Source organism: Lissotriton vulgaris, chromosome 5, assembly GCF_964263255.1.
Source record: "Lissotriton vulgaris chromosome 5, aLisVul1.2, whole genome shotgun sequence".
NCBI lineage: Eukaryota > Metazoa > Chordata > Amphibia > Caudata > Salamandridae > Lissotriton > Lissotriton vulgaris.
The window spans coordinates 1,126,599,256-1,126,624,192 of NC_141693.1; the positions used below are offsets into that span (position 1 = coordinate 1,126,599,256).

A 24,937-nucleotide genomic window follows, 5' to 3' on the forward strand; every position below is an offset into this window, starting at 1 on the left:
CGTTCGGCGTCATGAGCGCATACAACGCTTGCGAGAGGCGCAATGGCATGTGGGTGTGGCGTTACGCAAACGCGGCGTCCGGACAGGAGCGCGGGGAGGAGCGCGGAACCGACACCCGGTTCAGTGCAATGTCCGCCACCATCATGGTGAAGAGAGCGGCGGCGACCGTGGAGCCGTGGGGAGGAAAAGTAACGCGGCGTCCGGCCAGGAGCGCGGGGAGGAGCGCAGAACCGACACCCGGTTCAGTGCAATGTCCGCCACCATCATGGTGAAGAGAACGGCGGCAACAGTGGGGCTGAGACAGCCCCAGAGGATGGCATGGGCTATGATGGTGAGAGGGTATGGAGTGAACGGAGGGGTGAAGGGGACTGAAGAGAGGTAAGGGAGTTCCTGGTAGGGTGAGGAAAAGTACGCTTTTGGTACCTTGAAGACGTGAGCCTGAAAGCAAGGACATGGGTGGGATGAGGTGGGGGGTCTGACTGAGGTGTCAAGTGTAACTGACGGGTTGGGTGGGTGTAGAGATTAAGAGGTGATGCGGGTTAATGTAATAGGCTGAGGAGGTGATGGGGTACACATGGGAGTGGGCTGACATGACGGAAGTCTGAGGTGAGTGTACTCGAGTGATGGTGTGAGGATGAGGTGACTGGGCTCAGGAGGTTTGGGGGGAGGGTGGGTGCGCAGGTGGATGGCCGGGACAGGTGAAGCTGAGGCTCTCAGAATGAAAAGGCCAGGTAGTTTGAGGGGAAGAGCGCAAAAAGGAGTGATTGGTAAGAGAGAGAAAGGAGCTGCCCGTGTCCGGGGTGCGCAATGCTGGTGAGTACCTTTCACCTCGCAAAGCCTACCCGGACAACGTCAGGACAGGATGCTAGTAAATACATAAAGTTCAGTCAGCGAAGCAGATTGTTTCCCATGTGTGGAAGAATCCGTAACAAGGGAAAACTCGGATCTTTATTTATAATCCTTTTAGTGCAGACGTGGCTTTGTTGGTGTCTATCATGTACCTTAGCCAGGAGGATCATTGACTAAATATGAGACCAGGCGTCATTGTGAGAGCTGGCTGGCACGGGATATCATGAAATATTTCACTGACAAACATCAGGAAATATTTTCTGCCTCATGTAATAGAGGATATTATGAGGTCTTCTGTGAAGTACAAAAGCATGTTTCACTCGACTCAAAAGGTTTGACTGGCACTTGCAGATGCAAAAGCGTTCGATGGAAATGCTGCCTTTTATCATCTGGGAGCGAAACCTCAGGGAGCTGTCTCCTGGAACTGTTTGCAGTTAGTGAGTATATATTCTTCATTGGGGGGTCCTGGAGATGTCCCAGGGAGACACGTCTGCACATGTACACGTATTCATGATGTCACAAAGATGTTTATTTTCTCTTTTGCAAAGTAGGGTCTGTTGAGAAATGTTAGGATAAAACTCACAAATGTGGTCAACTAGATGTCCTTCCTTCCCTCTGGTAACTTTGCAGTGGAACTGAACGCTTGCGCTTCGCCCACTTATATGGTAGAATATGGTGTTATCTTCTTTTGCACATAACATCAAACTTTGTCTGTATTGGTTGACGAGCAGTAGGATTGAGGTATACTCCTTATCTGGGGAGTCCAACTTTGGTTTAAGAGAGCAAGATGCATTTCAGATTTGTAGGATACATTTACATACGGTGCATCTAAACGGGAATAATGTACACGATATGTCTTCAAAATCTCATATAGACGGTTAGTGTTTATCATGGCTCCTGTTTTAATAGACCAGTGTTCTATGCCTCTAGGCTGTTCAATTAAAAAAAAATTAACTGACTAACTGTGTGCCTTTATTGACACTTGCTGGAGCTGGAAAGTAGCTAAAAGGTGTTAAACCACTTAGACTGTGGCCTGTATTCAATGTATGAGGTACACTCCACTCTCCCTAAATAAATCTATAAGGACGCAGCTTGTAAAGCAAACTTTGTCATTTGAAGACACTAACGCATACAGTTCAACTGACAATTTTCATAAGGGACATCTAGTGTTCCTGATACATTGCTTGGTCAATCAATAGACCGCAGATTAATGCACAATTGACAGTGCTACACAAGTGCTGCATCAATTCACTGTGATGTCAGAATAAGCAAAAAACGTACTTGATTGAACAAATAATGGAAAGGGTGTTTTCCGCAAATCGAGGCTAATATTTCTGTTTTAGCAGGTATGCTCTTGCACAATTAACGTTGATTTTTATTGGACTGAAGCTGAGCCAAGCTCCTCCTCCTTTTAAAAACACATTTTATGTATTTTGTTATGATTTTCTTTTTTGACTTTCTTTACTTTGAACTCGAGTATTCGACCAGAGCTGCCATCCATTGGCTTCCACTACCAAAACCAAAAACACTCCTCGACCCATTTCGATTTGATATCTAAATTGGAAAAATATTAAGTCCCTAGAACAAGAAAATGGGGGAGAGATTCACTTGCTTTTATTCTTGCTGTGCACGTGAAACAATTTGTTTTTTGTATGTTGTGCCCGCCTTCTCTCCAATCCAACGCGCCTTGCTTTAAATCTGGGATAAAATGAAAAGAGGGAGGATTTTTTTGGAGTGAAATGCTATTTACTGTGCATGTAATGTAATTGGATACGTTTCATTGACATGCTTACGTGAGTTTCTTCTTCATCTTAGTGCTTGAATGTACCACTAGACCTGCATGTAGCTTCTTGTTGCAGCCCTTTGATGCAGGTAGGCCACATTATAAATAGGCTGGTTGCTATGGTGAACGCAGAAAGTCCTTGTGTGCTTGCGGGGGGAACCTTTCCTTTCTTTTTGGACACCGTTTTCATAAACCGTAACATTGATTGTATCTGATTTGAATAGTAGTAAAAATGCTGTAAAGTCAACCATTTTGGGGGTGGGGTGTGTGATGTGCTTGCGCTTAATTTGTGGTCACTCCTTGAGTGGCTTTGTTTTAACTTACAGTAATTAAGATGTTATTTTAAAAAATATTGTACCTGTTAAAAATGACTGTACATTTTGAAAAAAGTGTGTTGCATTTTTGGTTGGTTGTTCCTTACTTTCAAGGTACCCTACATAGGTTAGATTTAAACAGAGCAGGAACATGTTAGTTTGCTTGCATAGGTGTAAACCAACCCAGTGGCACAGAAAGTAGACATTTTATTGGGTTCCTAATTCCGTTCCTTCAAATGGGTTAATTTGTGCCTGTTTGCTGTCCTTTTCCATTTGCACATCCCCTCCTAAATATGCCTAAAGGACTCCCCTAGTAGAACTATAAATCTGTGTCTTATCTGCCAGCCAAGAGATACTGATAGATAACATAATGTGGTTATGCAGGTAGGCAATCAGCAGTTGATGATATAGTCACTGGACAAGATCTCCAATACCATCTCATCGCTCTTAATAGAGACCGGATTCTCTTACTCCCTTTTGGAGGAATTGAGTCTGACCAGGACTGGGAATGTATTATTGTAATTTCTCATTAATTTACTTTTGGGTGTCCACAAAACAGGATACATTGATTTGCATTTATACTTGTTCCTTGATAAAGTGACTATACTCAGGGTTGTTGGACTGATAATGATGTTTTCACGTTGATGAATCTGGTAGTAATAGCAAATTACTTTCAGACCGGGAATGGCCTCATCCTTGGCTGTGCCCAACAAAACAATTGTTGGTTCGCGTAAGAGACTAACAAGTTGAAAAGAAAGTTAAGAGGAAGATTGAAAAACCTGTCAAATTATGTTTCCCTTTAAGATAGTGGACTTGCGTGTCCCCTTCTGTGCTCAAGTCGTAACATCCAAGCTACGTTTATGATATCAATTGTCCAAGTTAGTATCAGTCATATTGTGAGTTTTCGAATCCGCCACATTTTCCTTCACTCGACTAGAAACCAGATTGCAGTAAATGTATTCTGGTTCAGGTAGTTTTTGTTTTTGGCCTTGAGGTATTTGGAAAGAGTTCCATTTTACCATCTCATACTGCTACTATGGAATCTGCAGAAAGTTTTGTGATATCTGGAGTGTTGTATAGATGAACATATGTGTTCAGAATTGCACCCCTTATAAAGAAAACTTTGACTGAAGGTTCGCTTCACCTCAAGCGCACTCCTTGCTGAGCATTTACTCCTGTAGGTCAGCTGGACTATTTGACCTCCAAAAAGGTCTCCATTTACGACTAGGCTATACCTAGCCACACTTATACCTTCTTTTAGCAAGGCAAACTTACACTTGCCATTCTCAAAACATAGCTGCACCAGTATGGTGTGGGTAAACCTGCTTCTAGGGGTTGTGGGTTTTCCATAGCGGAAATGCCTTCCGAAGTACATGAACACCCAAACATATTTGAGCATTTGGGTATTTACAAACGTGTAGCAGGGACATTTCCTTCCAGATTGTAGCTGGAGATTTACTCCCTTCGATAGTAGAATTACATTTCTATTCAGGGTAGGATGTGACGGACACTCCCCAAAAATGTGCAAGGATTTAGTGGGAATGATTTCTAAATGGGGAGTTTTCCTCATGGAGAAAGAGCAAGTGCAAATGTAGTTGAGAAACAGATCTTCCAGTGAGGAGTTGGGGAAACTTTTGTCAATTCCTTGGTGGTTAGAAATTTACTTTCATGTAGGCAGAAACTTAGACACTACATTTCAGAGTAAGTTTTGTGGATGAAGCCCTCACCATGGAAGAGCAGAGATGCTCGCTGGCATTATTAAAGACTATACCCATACGCGATAACCACAGAACACCTGAAAAAAGAATAAATGGCAGTGTCGATTTTTGAAATTGGAACAGTCTTAGGATAATTCACAAATTAAAGTCTGCCGTGCTGTTTAGACAATAAGGAATTTATCTGGAGCTCAGCTGACCACCAGTGAGATCGATCAAAGAGTAAAGTGAAAATGTGAGCACGAGAAGGCTGCTCAGCAAATAGGGCTTTGAAGTACCAAATGCAACCAGATGTAACACACCGCCTTTAGATCACGCTTCCTAATTCAGCTACAACTACTGTGTTTAAATATGGCGTACTTTCGCAGTTGAAAAACCACAATGATGTGGAATTTAGAACGTGGTTTATACTTGCAGAAACAGCAGTCTAAATGGTTGCCAAAGATGCCAGGAGCAGAGTCTTCGGTTTACACTTCTCAAGATGATGTTGGACTTGAGTGAGTGATCCTCCTGCCCAAGAGCATCCTAACAAAGCAAAGTTATTCCTGATCTGTAATGTCACTCAGCTGTGTAGTAACTGGGCTTCCTTGAATAATCTGCCATGGTTGCGAAAGGGAAAATAAGCAAACGAGAAGGTGTCTGCTTCCAATGCTCCATCTTGACCCTTATTATCCGCAGGAAAGTCAAGTGGAAGAGAGTCTCGTCTCCGTGGAAAAGGCTTTACTATCTACTAACACCTTGGTACTGGCATCTCTGTACACCTTTTAAGAAGGTCTAGCCGAAGGGGGCGGTCCTGAATGCAGCAGAAAGGAGCGCTCCTTGAAATTGATGCACTTCCAAGTGAAGGAATCATCTAGTTCTATGAATCTTTTAGATTTTCCCCCTTTCTGTGTCAGTAATGGGATGGAAAAGACGTAACCTGGAAATAGATAGCAGGTTTCTGATAAGCTAGGACTGACCCGTGCAATGACCTGTTAGCTGCAAAGAAGGTTTGGCAGTCAACCTTCTCCAGCGACAACTAAACCGCAAGCAATGGGCAAAGAGGATTTATTAGATATGCCCAGATTAGACCCAGAAGTAGAATGTTTCATACCACTTGCAAAGGCGGTGAACATCCTCGAAACTGGAAGTTTTTGATTATTCACAAACCATCTGCAGGTTGTTTCTCACCATGAAAATAATTGCAGGTTTACTACCGTCAAGGACAAGAGTAACTAGTAACAACAGTTCTAAAGAGGAGTGAAAACCCACAAAATTAGGCTACAGAGTGTAGGGGAAAATAACTTTTCAAAGAAGAAACAAAGAATGAATAGATATACTACATTTACACATTTGGAAATATGCTCTCGATTTGTTTCTTTATGCATAAATATTTATGCAAGTGAGTTTTCTGGAAAGCTGTAATAGTTGCAGAAGCCCAGGAGTACTTTGGAAATACTCATTGAATTCTAAAAAATTTGAAGTTTGCTCCAAATTTAGAAGTGACTATAACACATGGAAGTAAATGTCTGCTTTTCTTTAATAAATTGGCATTCTAAAATAACAGCCTCCAAATTAGTGCCTAGTTTGTGCTGTGGTTTGAGGTGGTAGATACTGGCACTTGTTTTAGTGACTCAGGCTTACTTTTTCATCATCAGGGTTTGACTGAGAGCACAAGCGGGAACGGTAGAAAACGGGTGTAGAGAAAAATCGGAAAACGGGAAAAGCATGGATGAAATGAAGCCATTTTGATTGAGATAAAGAGACTGGAAGTGTAGTGTGTGAAGGCATGGAGTGGTATTTAAACTAGTCATCCTTGGTATTCTGTAGCTTTAATTTTATTTTTTTCAAATCAAGCACTTCCCAATGTACCTTAAAATCAGCCACCACCCACCTCTTCCCACTCACAACTGTTATTAATATAGGAATCTGTCAAGATTGAATTCTGCAGAGTATATGGTTACTTTGGAGATCCTATTAACTTAGTACAACTTGTCAAGACTAGCTTCAAACATTGCTGCCCATGTTCCTGTGAAGTTTTGTAGTGATTCAGCCCACAGGAAACAAGCAGGGTGCTTACAAAATATAATTCATGACCTATCATACTATCAGGATAGCACATGATATGACATGTATCCTATTCTGTCATTATGCCTGAACTACGAGGGCTGTGAACCTCAATACTCATAAACTGCAATCTATACCAAAGGAGAATGAATGATGTTCTTGGCCAGAAGCAACAGATAATGTTGTCTGAACTGGATTTTGTTCTGACTACCTATGAAAATTAAATTCCATCCTTGAAAGATGAATAGTCACATGAGGTCTATGGTTGAAGGTAAAGAGCTTGTATTAATTAGAAAGCCTTCATGTTTTCCCCTGATTGCTATACTCTTAGATCTTTGATAACCAAAGTTGCTGGTCTGCAGGCAGCAAGTGCCCTTTGAGCGAAACAGTAGAACATAGAACATAATTCATTCACATATTGGACCATGAGCGATGTGTTCACTCTGTATTCAATTAGTTTTCTTCATTTCATACTCCTTTCCAACCTTGAACTTCACACCAAATGTTCTTCATTGATATTTGTGAGAGGTCCGGCTCTGGACAAATACAAGTTTTATCTCCAATATGTAAAGTGCCTAATAAATGGCAAACAAATGTGAAGTTTGCATTTTTGAGGAACAACGTGGGTCCGGATGGCAAACATCGAGTGATTTCTCTTGAATGAAGACACATTCCTTTCTATAGGTAGAGTTGTGTCTGAACATTAACACCAATAAAGCAGCCATCGAAAGATCATGGTGACAGATGGAAAGGCCTCAGTTCATGGATAATGGTTCTTCATGGAGACTGAAGCATTCTGGAATAGCAGATGCTGATGCAAAGTTGATCTGTGCTTTTGTCATCTAGTCAAAGAAACTCATGCATCTGGACTGTAGCACCAACCACATTATTCACACAAGGCTCATGGAGATGCTAAGTAACTGTAATCAAATGTTCAACTTAGTTTGACTGATGCCAGTCACCACGCTGATCTATAATTTAACATAATCGAAAAACGTTTTTATTCAGTGCTCTCATCTATTCAGCAAATGTACATCCATCCATCTCTCACACACATCCTCACACTCTATCTACCCCAATTTACAATGGTAAAGGCCCCATCATCCTGGGTCTCACATCATGGGGTAGAACAAAGGCCAAAAAAATGAAAATATAGGTGCCTGACCAGAGTAAGGTGTTTTAACACAAAAAATTGCCTCATAAATGTTGAAGTTGAAACAAGGGTGTGCAAGGAACGGCTTTTGGGTTTTGAGTGTTTTTTTGTACTTTTGGCCAGAAGGATGGTTTAGGACTTCTTTGACCCAATCACATTGTTCTCTATTTAGGCGGAATCAATCATCCTTAAGTCCCCTGTTAATTTGTTGATATTTCATTTGAAGCCATTCTTGTTAAAGAACTGTAAAGCCATTGCCTATGGCTCCAAATATATGGTTTCTGGAAAGCCGTTGAACAACTGATGTAAGGTAGGTAGGACGAGCAATACAATACAATTTTGAATACAGGAATATTGTTGAGTTTGAAGAATGCATTTACGCTGCCGTGATCTTCGGTACCTCCTTGGCAACTTTCAAGCATGTGTTGTATATAGTCACAGCTGTGCACCACTGCAGACATCAGAGGTGACTGAAAATGTATTGTCTGTATGTATTAAAGATTTCACAAACTACGAACAATACTTCAGGGACATATTATCAAACTAGGAGTTTAGAGAGCCGAATTGCACTAAAATGTGTACTTTGTTATTACTCATCTAAGCTGCTAGACATTCGTATGTTGCACCCGATAGCGTCTTCTTGCACTAAATGTCATTTACTTTCATTGAGAAATAAGAGGTACTTCTCATCCTCCCCTTTAAGCTGGGATAAGAAAATATTCATGATCATTTAGAAGAAGTTAAAGAAAGATCAAGTGGTTTCCCATTGACACCCGGTTATTCGATTACGAGTTGCTCCCTCTACTATTGATGTTAAACTTTATGCTAACTCAGTGAACTATTCATCGGGGCGGAGTCTGATATAGAACTATTCTGATTATACAACAAAGCACAACAAGCCCTTTATTTGATTCCACATTTTGCCTTACGCGTAGTCAACGCGTACTCCAGACTGTACAACTCCTAAACTAAAGCTGCACTCCTTACAAACCTGAGCTGGTCTGTTGATTAACAGATACAGCATGGTTGTGTACACATTGATTAGACGATACGTTGTATTTCAGCACAACGCCTCTGTGTTTATGCGTCCTGTTGGCACAGGGCAGGTGGTAAGCGAGCCCAGTTGTACAGCACTTCATCACTCTGTCTGCGTTGGAGCAGAATATTTTCCATTAATATTAAGTGTGTACGTGTCCCATATAAATAATGTTAAACATGGTGTAATGTATATTTGGGATCCCCCCGGCAGACTCGAGTGACAGCTACAGAAGTATCCTAACCCCATGGAAATTCCTTACCTCTGGGCTGTACACTAAATGTTTACATATCTAACTGCGAAGCCTCGGCTTCAGTCATCTGAGGCAGTCTTCAGTTTCGTCTACAAGGAGGAGCTGTGTTAGAGGTGCATCCCCAACATCGGAGAGAAGCCACTATCCTCAAGTGCGGATTCTGCCCAACTGTACATGCCATCTCCTGAGATGTGGTTTTACTTTTGACTGCAGCTCTCGCTGTCCACATTGGTACAGATACTTCAAACTATGCAGAGTAATTTTACTTTAAATTCGTTAAGTAAGGGTTATGGAGAGATTTGACCTCTATGATTGATAACCTGCATCAGAACAGAACTGCGGGTTCAGACCCTCTCAGCAGCATCCCATGTTGGCTTGTCTATGAGTCCAACAGAAAGGTGTTTGCACTTGTCATCTTTGGAAAGGACAGTCTCCCATGGAGACCCTCATGGAAAAGCAATACATCAAATAACACATCGCTATTGCATGCGATAATGCGAGTTGACACACTCCTAACTGCATGGAAGCACACTCCCTAGAACATACAGTGTGTGGTTGAGTACCCCACGATCAAATGTGAAATCTGGATCTGCTAAGCCCTCCAGACTCCAGATCTATGTCCTCGTCAGTAAAAAAAAAATTATGTTCACAATCACTTCTTGCGATAGATCCCCTTGGGATATTCGTTGTCATTGTAGTTAGTACTCGTCCCTCACCTCTATCATGGAACTCCCGATTACCTTTTTTTGCCAAAGCCAGAAATAAAGAGATCTGTATTATTTGATGTCCGTTTGATATGAATGTGCAGGTCAAGTCCGAAGTGTTCTCCTGTGTACAGGAAGTGCAACTCTTGCGGTGTTTGTGCATATACCTCTGTTTGGCAAAGACAAGGTGAATGGTTGCACCCTGGTCTGATAAACCTCCCTAGCCCACGCCAGGCAGATGGAATAGCAGCAAGTGTTTGCAAGAATTATTCTACACTGAACCATGGTTCCTTTCTTCAGCTGTCCATTCAGGAGAGAGACACTTTATAAAGTTGCATTACCATTCTACAATATTCATCAGATAGGTTGGAATCTACGGAAGTGATCACTTAGGTCTTCTATCGGGCCTTTTTTTCGCTTAAAAGAAAATCACGGCTCCAGTATTATAGTGAGTACATCATCTAGCATCAAACTGCTTGATGAGCACAAGTAGTTATAATTTTTCTCCCCCTTGCTGGTGACTTCCAGGTGGTTTAAACAACAAGCGTAAGCATAGCCAAAGACGGAATGTAGCACATCTCACTGGTTCCAGAAACTTAGACATTCCATTGGATTTGCTAATGTCTGGATAAGAATTGGGCAAAATTTTACCCATGAGTAAACCTCATCCGTTAAGTTTGTAGGAAATGCTTGTAAGTCCGATCGGCTGCATTCAGTAAATTGACCCAAGGAGACTGTTTACTGAATTATTATGCAAGAGAACCTACAGAAAGGGTGCAGTGAACCCCACAGCAAGGACAGTCCCAAATATGCCCAGTTGATGTCCTGGACCAGAGTAATGACCGGTATGCAGTATACGTTATTGCTTGTAAGCCAACATTTAGTCTTTGGGTTTGTCCTTTGATACATTAATATTCCAATCTCACACACCTTTTTTTATTATTTATTTCAGTGGTGCTTCTGAACAACAGAACAAAAAAGGTCATGTCCTCAGGTTTTACATTCTGTTACATATTGTACATACATTTCACATTAGGGCCAGTAGTCACACATCCAATGAACAGAGACCATCATCATTCTGCATTATCAGTCCACCTATGCTGTTCCAATGGCATCCAGGTGCTCTAGCAGGTAAGTCTGCCCCATATATATTTTGGTCGCGATGAGACTGGCAGCTCTTCCGCATAATTCCCCAGGGTTTCCCTGAAATATACTGTGCCAATCAACCATTGTCCGTGTAGGGGCTTTGAAGGACTTCCCCAATGAATGGCTACTCTCCTTTTGGCCAACGGTAGTGCCACCGCTATAAATTTACACTGTTGGGCTGGTACCATCGTGAGCATCCCCAGCGAACACACTAGTATGGAACATTCCACAGAGCACTTCGTCATAGTGCATAAATCATTTGTCTCTTTACCCCAGAATTCTCGCACTGGGCCACAGCTCCATGCTAGATGCAGAAAGTCTGCATCTAATCCCCTGCATCTTTAACAATGCGCATCCTCCCACAACCCATATTTGTGTAGCCTAGCAGGTGTGTAGTTCGTTTGTTGTAGGTATTTGAAGTGTATAATGCGTAAGTTACCATTGGGAGTCAGCATCCCTGTCAGAGCACAGCAGAATTCCCATTCCTCTTGTGTTAAGGGCACCTCTAAGACTTGGTTCCATCTCTCATGCGCCTTGCTTCCAATATCGCACGTCTTTATATGCTTCATTATTTCTGGGTACACATTGAAGAACTGGAAACCTAAGGTGTTTTGTCGTATTATTTCTCTGCATAAAATATCACAAGAGTGGAAATGTAGGACTCGTCAGTGCAGTTTACTCTTTTAGGTAGAACTTTTTCAAAGTAGCAAGTGACATTCATAATTTACATGTTTATTGGAGGAAAACGTCGATGAAATACTCAAAATAAAAAGCAACTAGAAAACAGTTGTGCCATGCAAATCCGCTGACCTTGGAGTTTTTTTGCTATTGAAAGGTGGCCATCAAGCATGTTCTGCAGTGTTTGGGTAGATTACTGGACATACCAGCTGGTTTAGTCTTTAACATTCCTATTTAAACACTGGATTTGCCCAGTTGACACAAATTGAACTTTTACATATCTTTGGCCATCTGTTTTTCAAGGCTACTTCTTACAGACATAGCCTATGGTTTCAATCTGCTAGTGAACCTCTACCGCCATATTCAGTTAGTCTCTTCTGTTGGAGATGCTACCAATATTGATGGGATCCTCGGAGAATGGCTATATTATGTCACTTTTTTGTGACCCGGAAGTTTCACTTTGTGAGGAAAGTAAACGTGGACTACGAAGTCAACTCATGCTGCTGTCAAATGGATATTCCATCGCAAGATTTGATCATAACCTTGTTTCACCCAAACTTTTAACTATAGAACTACAAAGAATGCGTAAAAGAACCAAAGATTCAATTAACTGGTCGTGAAACAAGTGTGGAGGTCATGGGGAATTGTTTTTGCAAACCCACTATGCTCCCTTTACAAATACTTCTGATTAAACACCTATTTTTTTTGACAGCTGCAAGTTGTGAACCTTCTACTGTGCATCTTTATTATGTCAAATAGCATGTTTTTTTTTTGACACATTATCAATACTTTTTCCTTTGGGGGAGAGAGAAATATATATATATATATATATATATATATATATATATATATATATATATATATATATATATATATATATATATATATATATATATATATATATATATATTAAAACATTTTTATTATCTTTTCAGTTAACTAGTTTTTTGGTCAACAAATACCATGCCAGCCTTTAAAGACTGTGTGTGCTGAAAATACGAGGTCCACCCTCTTGACACGTGTGAACGCTCTTTTGTGTCTCAGCCGAGCATCTCTGCCTGAGGCTCACTTAAACTCGAAGAGGAAACACGTGGAGCTCATTAAAAGAGAGGGCAAGTTTAAGAGGCAGTGATCACAGTTGTGTCCATAAACGTAAAAGAGCGTGATTTGGTAAACCGGACCCACAAGGCGTGAAATCGGGGTCTGTTCCAATGAACAGGCACAGCCAAGAGGGCTTATATGTCTCTCTCTTTCTCTCTCTGACTATTTACTGAGTTCTTGTTCCAGAGTATACAGAAAGGTGTAATGAACCTCACAAAAAGAACAGTCCCAAATTGGTCCAGATGATCTCCCTCACCACTGCAATGACGGGTATACAGTGTGCTCCATGCTTGTGAGCCAACATTTAGTGTATGGATTTGTCCTTTGATATTCCAGAAAAACACATCTATTCATGCTTCATTATTGCTGGATATACAGTGAAGAGCATGAAACATTAGATGTTTTGTTTTTTCTGCACAAAATGTCAAAAGAGTGGACATAGAAGTGCATGTGTTCAAGTGTGCGCAACACAAGCACTCTTGCACACATTTTCCCCACACACTTGGGATGAGGGGCAAGGGTCCAAAGCAAGGATTCATTTACTTTTTTTTGGTTTGAATCGTTTTATAGAATTTTTTGTGGCAAACAAATAAACACAACACCCACCTACAACCACTGGCCGGTGGGGAATAGCAAGGCTTATACTTATATTGTTAAAGAAGGGGAAAGAAGAGAAAGAGGAACGGAGATAAGGAGTAAAACTAAAGCGAGAACGACAGAGACCCTCCCATACCCAGAACTTGACACAGTAGGGTTCTAGCCATCGGGTGGCTCCTCCTCGTCTCAGGCAGGCTGCTCACTGGTGGGGGGAGTAGTGGGAAATTGAAGGACCCTTAAGTATCGTGGGCAGGTGAGCTCAAAAAACTAAGACAGGTAGGCCACGGTGGATCCCCAGGCCTTATCAAACTTGGGCAGAGTGTCATTAATCCTGTAATTCTTTACATCCCCACTACCTCCCAAACTCTTTGTATCTATTTTTATTGGGATATCCTCCGTGCCCCACCTTGCTAGTAGCACCTGTTTAGCCGCCCCAAGTGCCATGGTAATCGCTCTCCCCCTACAGGACTTAAGAGGATATGTAAGAGGGTTGGGAAGTCCCAACAAGATGTAGCTAGGGAATCTAGGAAGCTCCGTCTGGTATATATAGTCCACATCAGATAGGATAGTGTCCCAGAAGGCTTTGTATCTTAGGGCATTGCAATAGTATGTGGGTCAGAGTGCCTACCTGATCGCATCTAGGCCAGCAGAGGTCATCACTACGTGGTCTCCACTGGGCAGTGCGTGCCGGGTTATAGTACCAATAATGCACAATTTTTAGTTGCATTTCCTTACCCGAGGTACTACATGAGGAAGCCCGGGCCCTGCGGATAATGTCTGCCCACTCCTTCGGGGAGAATTCCCGCTCCAGTTCTGATTCCCATCTGTGCTGTGCCGGAGACTTAGCAGGGTTCTTGGCTTTGTTCAGAAAGTTACAGATATCTGATAAAAGATGTTTGTTTGAGGTGTGGGGGATAAACCAAAGCTCGTATTTGGTAAGAGAGCGACCTGCGTATGTGCGCACCTGTGGTTGTGTGACCCAGTGGAGTAGCGCCAGGTACTGCCAGTATGCCTCCTTGGGAATCCCAGAGCCCTGCACTAGTTGGGGGAAGACCTTAATTCCCTGCATGTCAAAAAGGTCGCCTATGCGCCTACAGTTAGCTTCCTGCCATTTCAAATACGCGTTCCCTATATGAGCAGGAGGGAGCGGGTTCTCTAAAAAGGGGGTCAGGGGAGACACGGCAGACAAGAGCTTACATCTCTCCTGCACCCTGTCCTATACCTTCACGGTGGATCTCAAAACCGGGGCGATGTACACACCCAGCGGATGATGGGAAGCCAGGGACCTTCCAGATGTGGATACCAACTAACCCTCGCTCTATAAAACACAAGTGTTTTTCAGATTCCAGTTGGTATCACTCTAACATGTAGCGTAATTGTGCTGCCTCGTAATAACTCCCCAAATGCGGGACCCCGAGTCCCCCTTCCTCTTGCTTTAGATACGTTAGGTGGCGAGCAATATGTGCCTTCTTCCCACCCCATATGAAGCCATCAACTAGCGGCTTTAGTTAGGCCAATATTTCAGGTGGCGGACATAGTGGGAGCGTCTGCATTATGTAAAGAAGACGGGGAAAATCGGCATCTTGATTACACCAACTTTGCCCAGCCATGAGAGGACGTGTTTCTTCCAACTGTGCAGCTCTTGACGAACCTTGGCCAAGATCTCCAAGTAATTCACCTGGGCAACCTTCGCAGTGGTCGGAAAGACCTTGATCCCCAGATATGTGATATCACTAGAGGCCCATGAGAACAGGAACTGTGCTGATATCTGTTGTTATGTGTTAGGCAATGTTAAGCTAAGGGCCTGTGACTTTCTCAGGTTCATTTTAAATCCCAATGCCGCACTAAATGCATCGATCTTGCTATCAAGGGGGGAGAGAAAGTAACGGACGAGTCAAGAAGAGCACCCTGTCATCCGCGTAGAGTGATATCTTGTGCTCTCTATCTCCCATCTGGATCCCGGTGACAGTGGGGAGATGTTGGACGCGTTCAGCAAAATGCTCCATATAGAGCACAAATAGGAGAGGAGAGAGTGGGCACCCCTGCCTTGTGCCCTGCCCGATTTGGAAGGGGTAAGAGGCGACCCCATTCACTCTGATGCGAGCCTCCGGGCTATGGTATATACATTTCACCAATTTCATAAATCGTTCCCCTATCCCAAACCTGCATAGGGCTTGGCAAAGGTTGGGCCAGTGGAGCCGGTCAAATGCCTTCTCGGCATCCACTGAAAGGAGTACCGCTGGGGTCTGGGTGCGCTGCATCTTATCCAAGAGGTGACATAATCACTGGGTCCCGTCACTGCAATTACGTTCTGGAATAAAGCCCACCTGATCCGGGTCAACTAGGCCCTGCATGTGGGGAGCGAGCCTCGCTGCTAAAATACTTGCAAAAATCCTCAGGTCGACGTTGAGCAGAGAAATAGGGCGGTACGAGGCACATTCTTGGGGGTCCTTCCCTGGCTTGGGGATAACTACCACCTCGGCCATGGACATCGATTTAGCCAACCTCCTGGTCTCGCTAAATGCATTAAACAGGTGTGTCAGGAGGGTGGGGGGGTAAGATCTGAAGCAAAGATTTTATAGAAATCGGCCTGGAAGCTGTCCTCTCCCGGGGCTTATTCATTGACTTTTACACTAGCAATATGTAGACTTTGTCTGTTCTCCCAAAAAGTATTAATTACTACAGTTGACCTGTGAGGGGAAAGAGATGTGCGGCTGCCATTTCCAGGACACTTGAACATCTATTTTTCTTGCAGCAATGATCAAAGTCTCGGCTGGGATGCTGCACAGGGGTTTGTGTCTTGGTGGCCCCTTAGATTAGTGGTCAGCGGACACACAATAAAGGGAAATTTGCAAAGGATAAAAAGAATTTATGGCAGAATGGGACAGGTAGTTCTAACAGGTTTGGTCTTCACATTCCCCAGTGATGTCATACAAATCTGACAATAATGACGTACCTACCAGATCACTCAAAATCCTTGTTCCTTCACCAACAGCCAAATAATGGACTCAAACAGCCAAGGAAGTATTTGGGGTATCCACATAGAGATTTATAAGAATAGAAAAGTTGCGCATAGTGCACATATTAAAGCACCCTTTCCTATTCAAGTATCCTTCTAAAAAATAAAAAAAGGATAAGCTACAGAGAAAACTAAACAAAAGAGGTTCGTTTTCAAAACAAAGATGCCCTAGTTGGTGGATTAAAACAAGATATAGTAAAAGAGTTATTTCAACTGGTGTGATTTTATTTTAATCTATCTAATGTGACTTTTAAGGGGACATTTGTTAGGCTAATCACAGCACAATTTGAGATTCACCTCTTCTCACCCATCTCCATGATCGAATCAATTTCTTCTAGCGGCTTCACCCACTGTATTCACATGCAGCATCACAACATCCATATTCCATGGTGTCTCCTCCGGAATGTCCTTCAGCATTATGTTCTGCTTATGAATTCATTCAATAATTATAGATCTAAATTTCCTATATTTTGGACGAGATATTGCTTCTCCTCATACATTGCCCAGATCACTGTTCACTAAAAATGTCCTATATTTCTGACGACGTCGACAATGTTCTTTCCAACGTATTGCAAATTTGGCTCATCAATAAATTGCTCTATTCCTACCCTGTGAACTCGTAATGTTCCTGCCCTTAATAAATTCACCACTGTTTAGGCATCGCTGACCTAATGCAACGATGACCATTGTGCAGTCCTGGTGGCACTTTGTTTTTCTTTTTTCCCCAAGCCACACCATGGGAGACTGCACTGTACAGGCATTCCCTAGCCTAGCTTCATCACCCCAAGCTGTAAATGCAGCCTCTACCAGGTAAATGACAGCTGGGCTGTGCATCTTGTAAGAGGATGTGACTGCCAGTGTGTAGAGCATGGGGATTTCTTGAAAAGTCTCCGATCCATGCCAAAAGCAGTAGACAAATGACTTGCTTTTTTAATCATAAAGAATAGTAGTTGGAATATTGTTACTGACCATTGTTTTGGGGCTGACGACAAGTATATGGTACGTGACAGGCATTTCTTATGCTTTAAAAACATTTTAATGTCTTTTCTTCGCCACCTCCTGTTGAGGGAATCAGTAGTTTTACTTTTTGTCCACATCCATCGAGTGCTGTTTCGTTCTATTCTTTTTCACTTGATCAACAATTGTAAAAGTGCTCTCTTTAAATAAAGAGCCTGCCTTAAAGTGCTTTGAGTCTCAAGTAACACATGAAGATTCTAGGGCATTTTATTACACATCGTCATTATTTTACAGCACCGCCTGGTAAACAAGCATTGGGAAAACAGCTACAGGGCAGCATGCCTAAAATTTAGAAAGAGCTATGATGCGACCAGCACTGGCTGAATCATGGCCCTTTTTTTTGCGAGTTCAGCATAATGGGAGAAAGGGTGGGTAGGAATGGGATATGTTAATAATGAAAGGCTGGGAACATGCAGCACGGTCAACAGGAGGGTAAAAATTGTACTGTTACGTGGGCAGTGCTGGACTCATCATAGCGCTTTTCTTTTCTTATGTGCGTGAGGGATGTAAATCGAACAACAGGAGGGTATGGGGATGGGAGGGCAGAAGCAGCATGCTCCATGGGAGGGGAGAAGCAACGCAATAGGTGAAGCAGCAACATGGACAAGGAGAGGTCGGGAGGGAAGAAGCAACACAGACATGGGTGGGGTGGGAGGGGAAGAACCAATGCTGACAAGGTGTAGGAGGAGGAGAAGTGACGCGGACAAGGACAACAGGGGAAGAAGAAAATAGTACCTCAATCACAGCACGAGTAGCAGAAAAACAGTAATCAAAATGCAGCAATCCGTACTTGGTCCACGCTCCACGCCAAAGAAGAGGAAGTGAAGCGGGCATACGCTGGCCAATTAGAAGGTAGCAGATAACCGTAACATTGAAGCAAACAAATGGTAACTAGTGAGCCCGCTCCAAACCCCTTTTTGTATTCAATATTTCTTGCAAGCGACAGCGAGACTTAGAAACAGCATGTCTGGTGAATTAATGCCAGTGTCATTCTGCATTTTAATTTTCCACACAGTTTTGCTAGTTAGATATGCTTTTCCCAGTCCATGTGCAATACATTAATCTAATTTGCTATAGAAATATTCATCAAGACTAGGTAGGTCTCTCTTTAGTTTTTTTGTTGCTGTTTCCGTTTGCCTGTTTGCAGGGCGCCCGTCCGCATAGTATCACCGTGTCTTGTGTTCAGCTCATGACTGCTCTGCTCGTGTGACCTCGAGTCAGGAGGCCAGTGCTTTGGTGCAGCTGGCACCAGTTGGTGACACCTTACACCCCTGGCTCCGTCATAAAAATTGGAAAGCACGAGCTCCGCTTTCTGTCGAGCCACCCTGGAAAATCTGCTCAGAGCTTGAGGGCTGCACATTCCAGTCCTGCTGGAGCGTGATTGGCCTTCCACTGGGCTACCAGTGTAAAACTGCTACCTCCAGTAGTTAATACCACTGGAAATCGTAAATGAACGGAACTCTTTCTGATTTCATATACGTAATGGGTAAAGTAACTAGGCCCAACATAGCTTCTATATTAAAATGTTTTTTTTTATCATAACTGTTTTGTATGTTTCGCTTTTAAAATCATTACTTTTTGAAGTCACGTAATTCAAATATCGAAGTGCAACTTTCTGAATAGTGTCTTTTTGCGAGCCTGCATGTAAATGCCCTCGCCAGATTAATGTTGTGCACAGCTCTCCGAGAAGGAGATGCCTGTTATGGAGGATGGCGGTGAACGGCCATGTTCATAAAACTTGGCCACCCATCCCCCACGCTGGGTGGCTCCTTTCTGCCAGTGCTGATAAGCCAGGGTAGACTGGGCACGTGGCGGGCTTGTTCTGCTCAGTATGTCCATGCACGCACGGCGAGCTGCTATGATGCTCTTGCGTGGATGCCGGCTCTGGTGGGGAAGGGTAGTGACGTCATTACAGGGAGGTTTGGTGGCGAGCGGGACACAAGGCAGACACGGTCCCCTTCACTATTGAGGCTGCGATTCTCTTTCCCAAGATATAGAATCCCTATTCTAGCTAAAAGGGAATTGAAGACCAAGGCTTTTATTTTATTGGCCTTCAATTCACTGCAGATATTCTAAGATCACTTTTAATCCCCACATTTCTTGTCGTTTTTTCCTACAAAACTCCAGCAATACTTTGCAGATGTTAGTACAGTGTTTCGCGGCTGGTTGTTCTGTTGCTTTCCTTTGCCTTTTGCAGTAAGCTTTCCTAAAATACTTTGGAAGTAGCCTTGGATTCTGCCTGAAGTGTTTACTCTGCATTTGTAACATAAAGAAATATCACCTATTTTCTTGATGGATTAAGTATCCACAACCATGGGAATTCACCTAATTTCCTGGCATTGTTAGATTAATACCAATATTAAATCAGGTTTCTAAAATTTCCCTGCCTCCTCATTAATGGTATATTTTACTTTGTTATTCCAATCAACCCTTTATCGAGAACTTTGCTTTTGAAAACTCTGACGATTCGTCTGTAATGGGTGGTGTCAGTTAGTCTGCCGTTTCATTACTAAGGCACTGGGAGAGCTGTGTTTGCATGACTCATTAGCTTCCACATTGCACAACCTTGATGTGTTTTGGAATGCCTGTGGCGTTCTGATTGTCCCTGTTCCCGAGTGAGAGACCGAAATGTATGTATGTATGTTGTATGTGTGTGCATGCTGTATTTGTGTAGTGCAAACCTATCCCAAAGGCAGCCAGCAGAAGCGTACAGTTTCTGCATTGTGATGTAGTATTTATTAAAGAGGAGACTCTTCAACTTTTTCTTAAATTTCAGTGATGTATAGGTAGTTGTTAGTCCAGTTCCTGGGTGAATACATGGAAAAGTCCTGATGTCTTATTTTTATCTTTTTTTACAATTAGTCTGCAGCTTCATGTCCTGGCTGTGGTGTCATAGGGAACCCTACATTGCAATCCTAAAGGCGAAAAGACGGCCCTTTGGGATTACGAGCCGGCTTCAAGAGGGTCGACGGATTCCTTGAGCCTGTCGGAAACCAGCCGGAATTTATTTTTATTTATTCAAGTGTTTTATATAGCGCTGGCTAGACCCGGAGGTATCGGAGCGCTTTACATGAGGTTCCACAAAAATTATATTACAAGATTACATCAGCTCCAATGTTCATCAGTTGCTAGACTAACAATTGCAAGAGTAGAGAAGACGAGATAATTGAAGTGTAGAGGGGAAGAGGGTAAGGGTAGAGGGATAGGAGGGATAGGAGGGAGATACGGCAGGGAAACGAAAGGAAAGTCTGTCCAAAGTCCGGCTGGGTAGGTGACGGTCGAGGGGAAGTCCCAAAACCCATCTCCTCTATAGCTATCAGGTAGCTCCACCGGGCATTGGCCAAATAGCTCGGTCTCAATGGGAAAAATTATTAGAGAAACATGGAGGGCAAAATAAATGGAGCGTATAAGGGGGGCATGAAAGGAGAGAAAGGGGGGATAGGGGAAGAGACAGGAGAGACGAAATGAAGTCTGTCTAAAGGCCGACTGGGTAGGTGACGACCAAGGAGGGAGTCCACGGCCCATCTCCCCTATAGCTAAACCAGGTAGCTCCATCGGGCATTCGACAAAATTGTTCAGTCTCAATACATTGAAAGAGGAGAGAAGGAGAGACAAAAGTAGAGGGAGGATGCTAGAAGAGACGACAGGAGAGACGAAAGGAAGTCTGGCTGAAGACCGACTGGGTAGGTGACTTCCAAGGAGGGAATCCCCGACCTGTCTCCCCTATAGCTAAACCAGGTAGTTCCATCGTGCATCAGACAAAATAGCTAGATCTCAAATGCAGAGGGAAAATTCGCAGATAGATAGGGTGGGGACTAAGGGCCAGGACAGGTGAAGGCAGAGGTCAGCAGCAGGAAAGAGGAGAGGAGTAGAGCAAGGAGATAAACAGGGTGGGGACTAGGGCCAGGACAGGTGAAGGCAGAGGTCAATAGCAGGAAAGTGGAGAGGAGTGGTGCGAGGAGGGGTAGGGGGAAGGTAGTTCGGCAAGAAGTTCCCATAGATTTGGTGGTCATGGCATGTCCGGAGGCGGATCCACAGTGTCCTCCATAGGGCCCCTCAGCAGAATTCGGAAAAGGCCCTCGTTTGCTGGCAGCGCGTGCAGCAGGACAGAGGTGCAGGAGTGGTTCAAAGCTTGAGCAAGGAGCCGGTGCAGGGGTTTCACGAGACAGGAGAGGCCTCGATCTGCGGCCGTGGAGCGCCTGCGGATGAAGAAGACTCAAAGACACCCCAGGCATTCACCGTCGTGAGATGGGCAGTATCAGCGTGTGTGGTCCAGCATATAGTAGCAGTCCAGCAATCGAGCGGGCCCCCGGAAGCCCCGAAAATCCACCTTACAATCTTAGTTGGAGCCCAGAGAGGATGCTCTCAGTGGAGTACACAGTGATTCATACCTGATCGCCAGACGCGCAGTGGTGGCTTCCCCCCCAGGGAGGAGTGTAGGCAGACCAGTTCTCAGCAATCCTTTGGCGTCAGCATGAGGGAGGTAGGGATGAGGGAGGAATGAATTGCCCTAGATGAGCCCACCGTTGTGGGAATTGCCAGCTTTATTGGAGCCCCAGACGCGGAATGCAAAAATGTGCCGCCGTTTGGTGAGAGGGGGCCGCCATCTTAAAGTCAGGCATAGTTGGGGAATGCTGGGCTCGGTTGGTAACAGAGGCAGTTTCCACAACAGGTAGCGTCGAGAGGCGATCCCCGGTGGCGCGACCTCCCCAAGTCTACGCAGCACGGTCTAGCGAGAGTGCCGTGCCACTTTCACCTCTCGCTTCAATCTCGTCGGTCGGAATTGAAACAGACGATGGCGGTCTTTGATCGGAGGGTTTCTGACCGCCATCTTTATAAGCTCCATTGTGTATTTTGCAAAATGCTTACTTATTGGAACATATATACTTTCCCCCCTATCATTGTTCGTACTTGAATGGGGAGTCCCACAGGCTCTTTTTTCTCGGTATCTTTCGCCAAACAAATTTCGCTGTCTTGAGTTGAAAAGAATTACCTCACAACCATCAGCACCAAGTTGAGGTTTGTTCATTTCCTCTGACGAGTTTTAACTCTCCAATTCATGGACACCTGTTAAAATATGAATGGGTGGGGAATGCGTTCCTGCCCATGATTCTCTACCTCACAATCATACTTGAAATTTCTTGGCAGTGAGAGGGAGATGCAGTTACCATTGGAACCAAAATATTGAGTTTTAAATGTCGACTTGTACATATATCGACTCCACAACATCGAATTACACCACAGCATCAAGCTAAGTGCATGAGGAATTAAAATAGTAAATCTGAACTTCTCTATGCACGCCTACCTTGATGATACATTTGATAGTCAATATTTTGGAGTTGATGTGTGCAGGTAGATATTGTAGTTAGTATTTTGACATACAGCCTACTCAAAACAACAGAATGGAAATTTGCTATTGTAGCACTGCCCTAACTCTGTTTGTAGCCTTTTGATGCAGTTACCAAGGACAGGGCTTAACTCAATCAGCTCCCAATTCTCCATGGCTAAACATTTTGTGTAAATGCTATTTTTCTGTTCTAACTAGAATACAGTGTCACCTTTTTAACTTTCTGGAACCATCACCCTGTTTCAACCTTGCACTCTGAAAGGGTGCCAATGACCCCCAGTGAAATCAGAGCACTTCGAGCATACCATGTACAGAACAATTCATTTTGAGTTGTGGTTAATGGAGAGGGAAAGTATGCTGTGGTATGTAAGGCTAAGCTATTAGGGCTTGACATCTAACCATAAAAATTTTTAATTCTACTTCCAGGGCAGTCACAAAGGTCCATTTGGAAAATCTCTTCTCTAATTCTTTTGCATTTTGAAGGATGCCTGGGTGTGGATGCTGAATACTTGGAGCAGGGGTTTCCAACTTTTTCTTTAATGTGAGCTACGTACGGTCAATAGAAATCATTGAGATCGACTAATAATATTAATTTGCAATAGAGACCATCTCAGACAAGAATTCATAATGGCTACCATATGCAAGAATACCAGTAATGATTACCTCAGTGCATCAGGTATGGTTACCAGCAGTTTCGCAAACGAGGCTTTCTCAATTTAGTATGCCTCTACAAGAGTAATACATTAAAAACCATAGTTGCAATTCCCCTGGCACCAAGATACAATTGTTTGTAACAAGGTTCCACAGTGCTGCATGATTTATCACTCAAATACCAGCTCAAATATATTTGAAAAAGGCAGTTGTTTTTAGGTTCCCCCCCAAGATAGCTGCATGCGCTGTCACTTGAAAGACATTTTGTTTACTAAAAAGAGCATAGAGCCCACCCATTGTTTGCTGTTCATTGGCTTAATTTTCAGTCTTCTTTGCTGTTTTCAAATTGGTCAGCGCATGCCTGCTTCACTTTTTCTTTCACATGGAGCATGGACTAAGTACTGATTGCTTCATTTTGATTAGTGTTCTTCTGATTCACTCTCTGTGATTGAGGTACAAGTTTTCTTTCTTCTTCCCCAGCTGTCATTGTCCGTTTTGCTTCTTTTCTTCCATTGTCTGTGTTTCCTCTTCCCTCCCACACTCCCGTTGTTCTTGTTGCCTCTTTCCTCCCAACCTCCAGTTGTCCAGTTGCTTCTTCCCCCATCCTTCCGTTGTCAAGAATGCTTCTTCCCTCCCACACTCCCATTGTCCGTGTTGCCTCTTCTCTCCCAGCCTCCCGTTGTCGGTGTTGCTTCTTCCCCCCACCCCGTTGTCTGTTGCTTCTTCCCTCCCACCCTCCCGTTGTCTGTGTTGCTTCTTCCCCCCACCCCGTTGTCTGTGTTGCTTCTTCTTCCCCCCCACCCTCCCGTTGTTTGTGTTGCTTCTTCCCTCCCACCCTCCCGTTGTATGTGTTGCTTCTTCCCCCCACCCCGTTGTTTGTGTTGCTTCTTCCCTCCCACCCTCCTGTTTTCCGTGTTGCTTCTTCCCTCCCACCCTCCCCTTATCAGTGTTGCTTCTTCCCTCCCACCCTCCTCTTATCCGTGTTGCTTATTCCCTCCCACCCTCCCCTTATCCGTGTTGCTTATTCCCTCCCACCCTCCCCTTATCCGTGTTGCTTATTCCCTCCCACCCTCCCCTTATCCGTGTTGCTTATTCCCTCCCCTTATCCGTGTTGCTTATTCCCTCCCCTTATCCGTGTTGCTTATGCCCTCCCACCCTCCCCTTATCCGTGTTGCTTATGCCCTCCCACCCTCCCCTTATCCGTGTTGCTTATGCCCTCCCACCCTCCCCTTATCCGTGTTGCTTATGCCCTCCCACCCTCCCCTTATCGGTGTTGCTTATGCCCTCCCACCCTCCCCTTATCGGTGTTGCTTATGCCCTCCCACCCTCCCCTTATCCGTGTTGCTTATTCCCCCCCACCCTCCCCTTATCCGTGTTGCTTATTCCCCCCCACCCTCCCCTTATCCGTGTTGCTTATGCCCTCCCACCCTCCCCTTATCCCTGTTGCTTATTCCCTCCCACCCTCCCCTTATCCGTGTTGCTTATTCCCTCCCACCCTCCCCTTATCCGTGTTGCTTATTCCCTCCCA

At 43.9% G+C, this 24,937-nt stretch overlaps 1 protein-coding gene across 42 annotated transcripts in view; it reads left to right on the plus strand.

Moving 5' to 3' along the window:
* TCF7L2 (transcription factor 7 like 2) overlaps positions 1-24,937 on the plus strand; it is a 337,643-nt gene that overhangs the window by 89,326 nt on the left and 223,380 nt on the right. For 28 of the 42 annotated variants that reach the window (XR_015295976.1, XR_015295977.1, XM_086922825.1 and 25 more), the window contains exon 4: positions 2,665-2,721. The exons of the other annotated variants lie outside the window; for them this stretch is intronic. Coding sequence is in view for 26 of the 28 variants with exons in the window: in XM_086922825.1 (XP_086778951.1) it covers positions 2,665-2,721 (57 nt within the window). In the remaining 2 variants the exon portion in view is untranslated. The remainder of the gene's footprint in view (positions 1-2,664; positions 2,722-24,937) is intronic. 42 annotated transcript variants of the gene reach the window in all.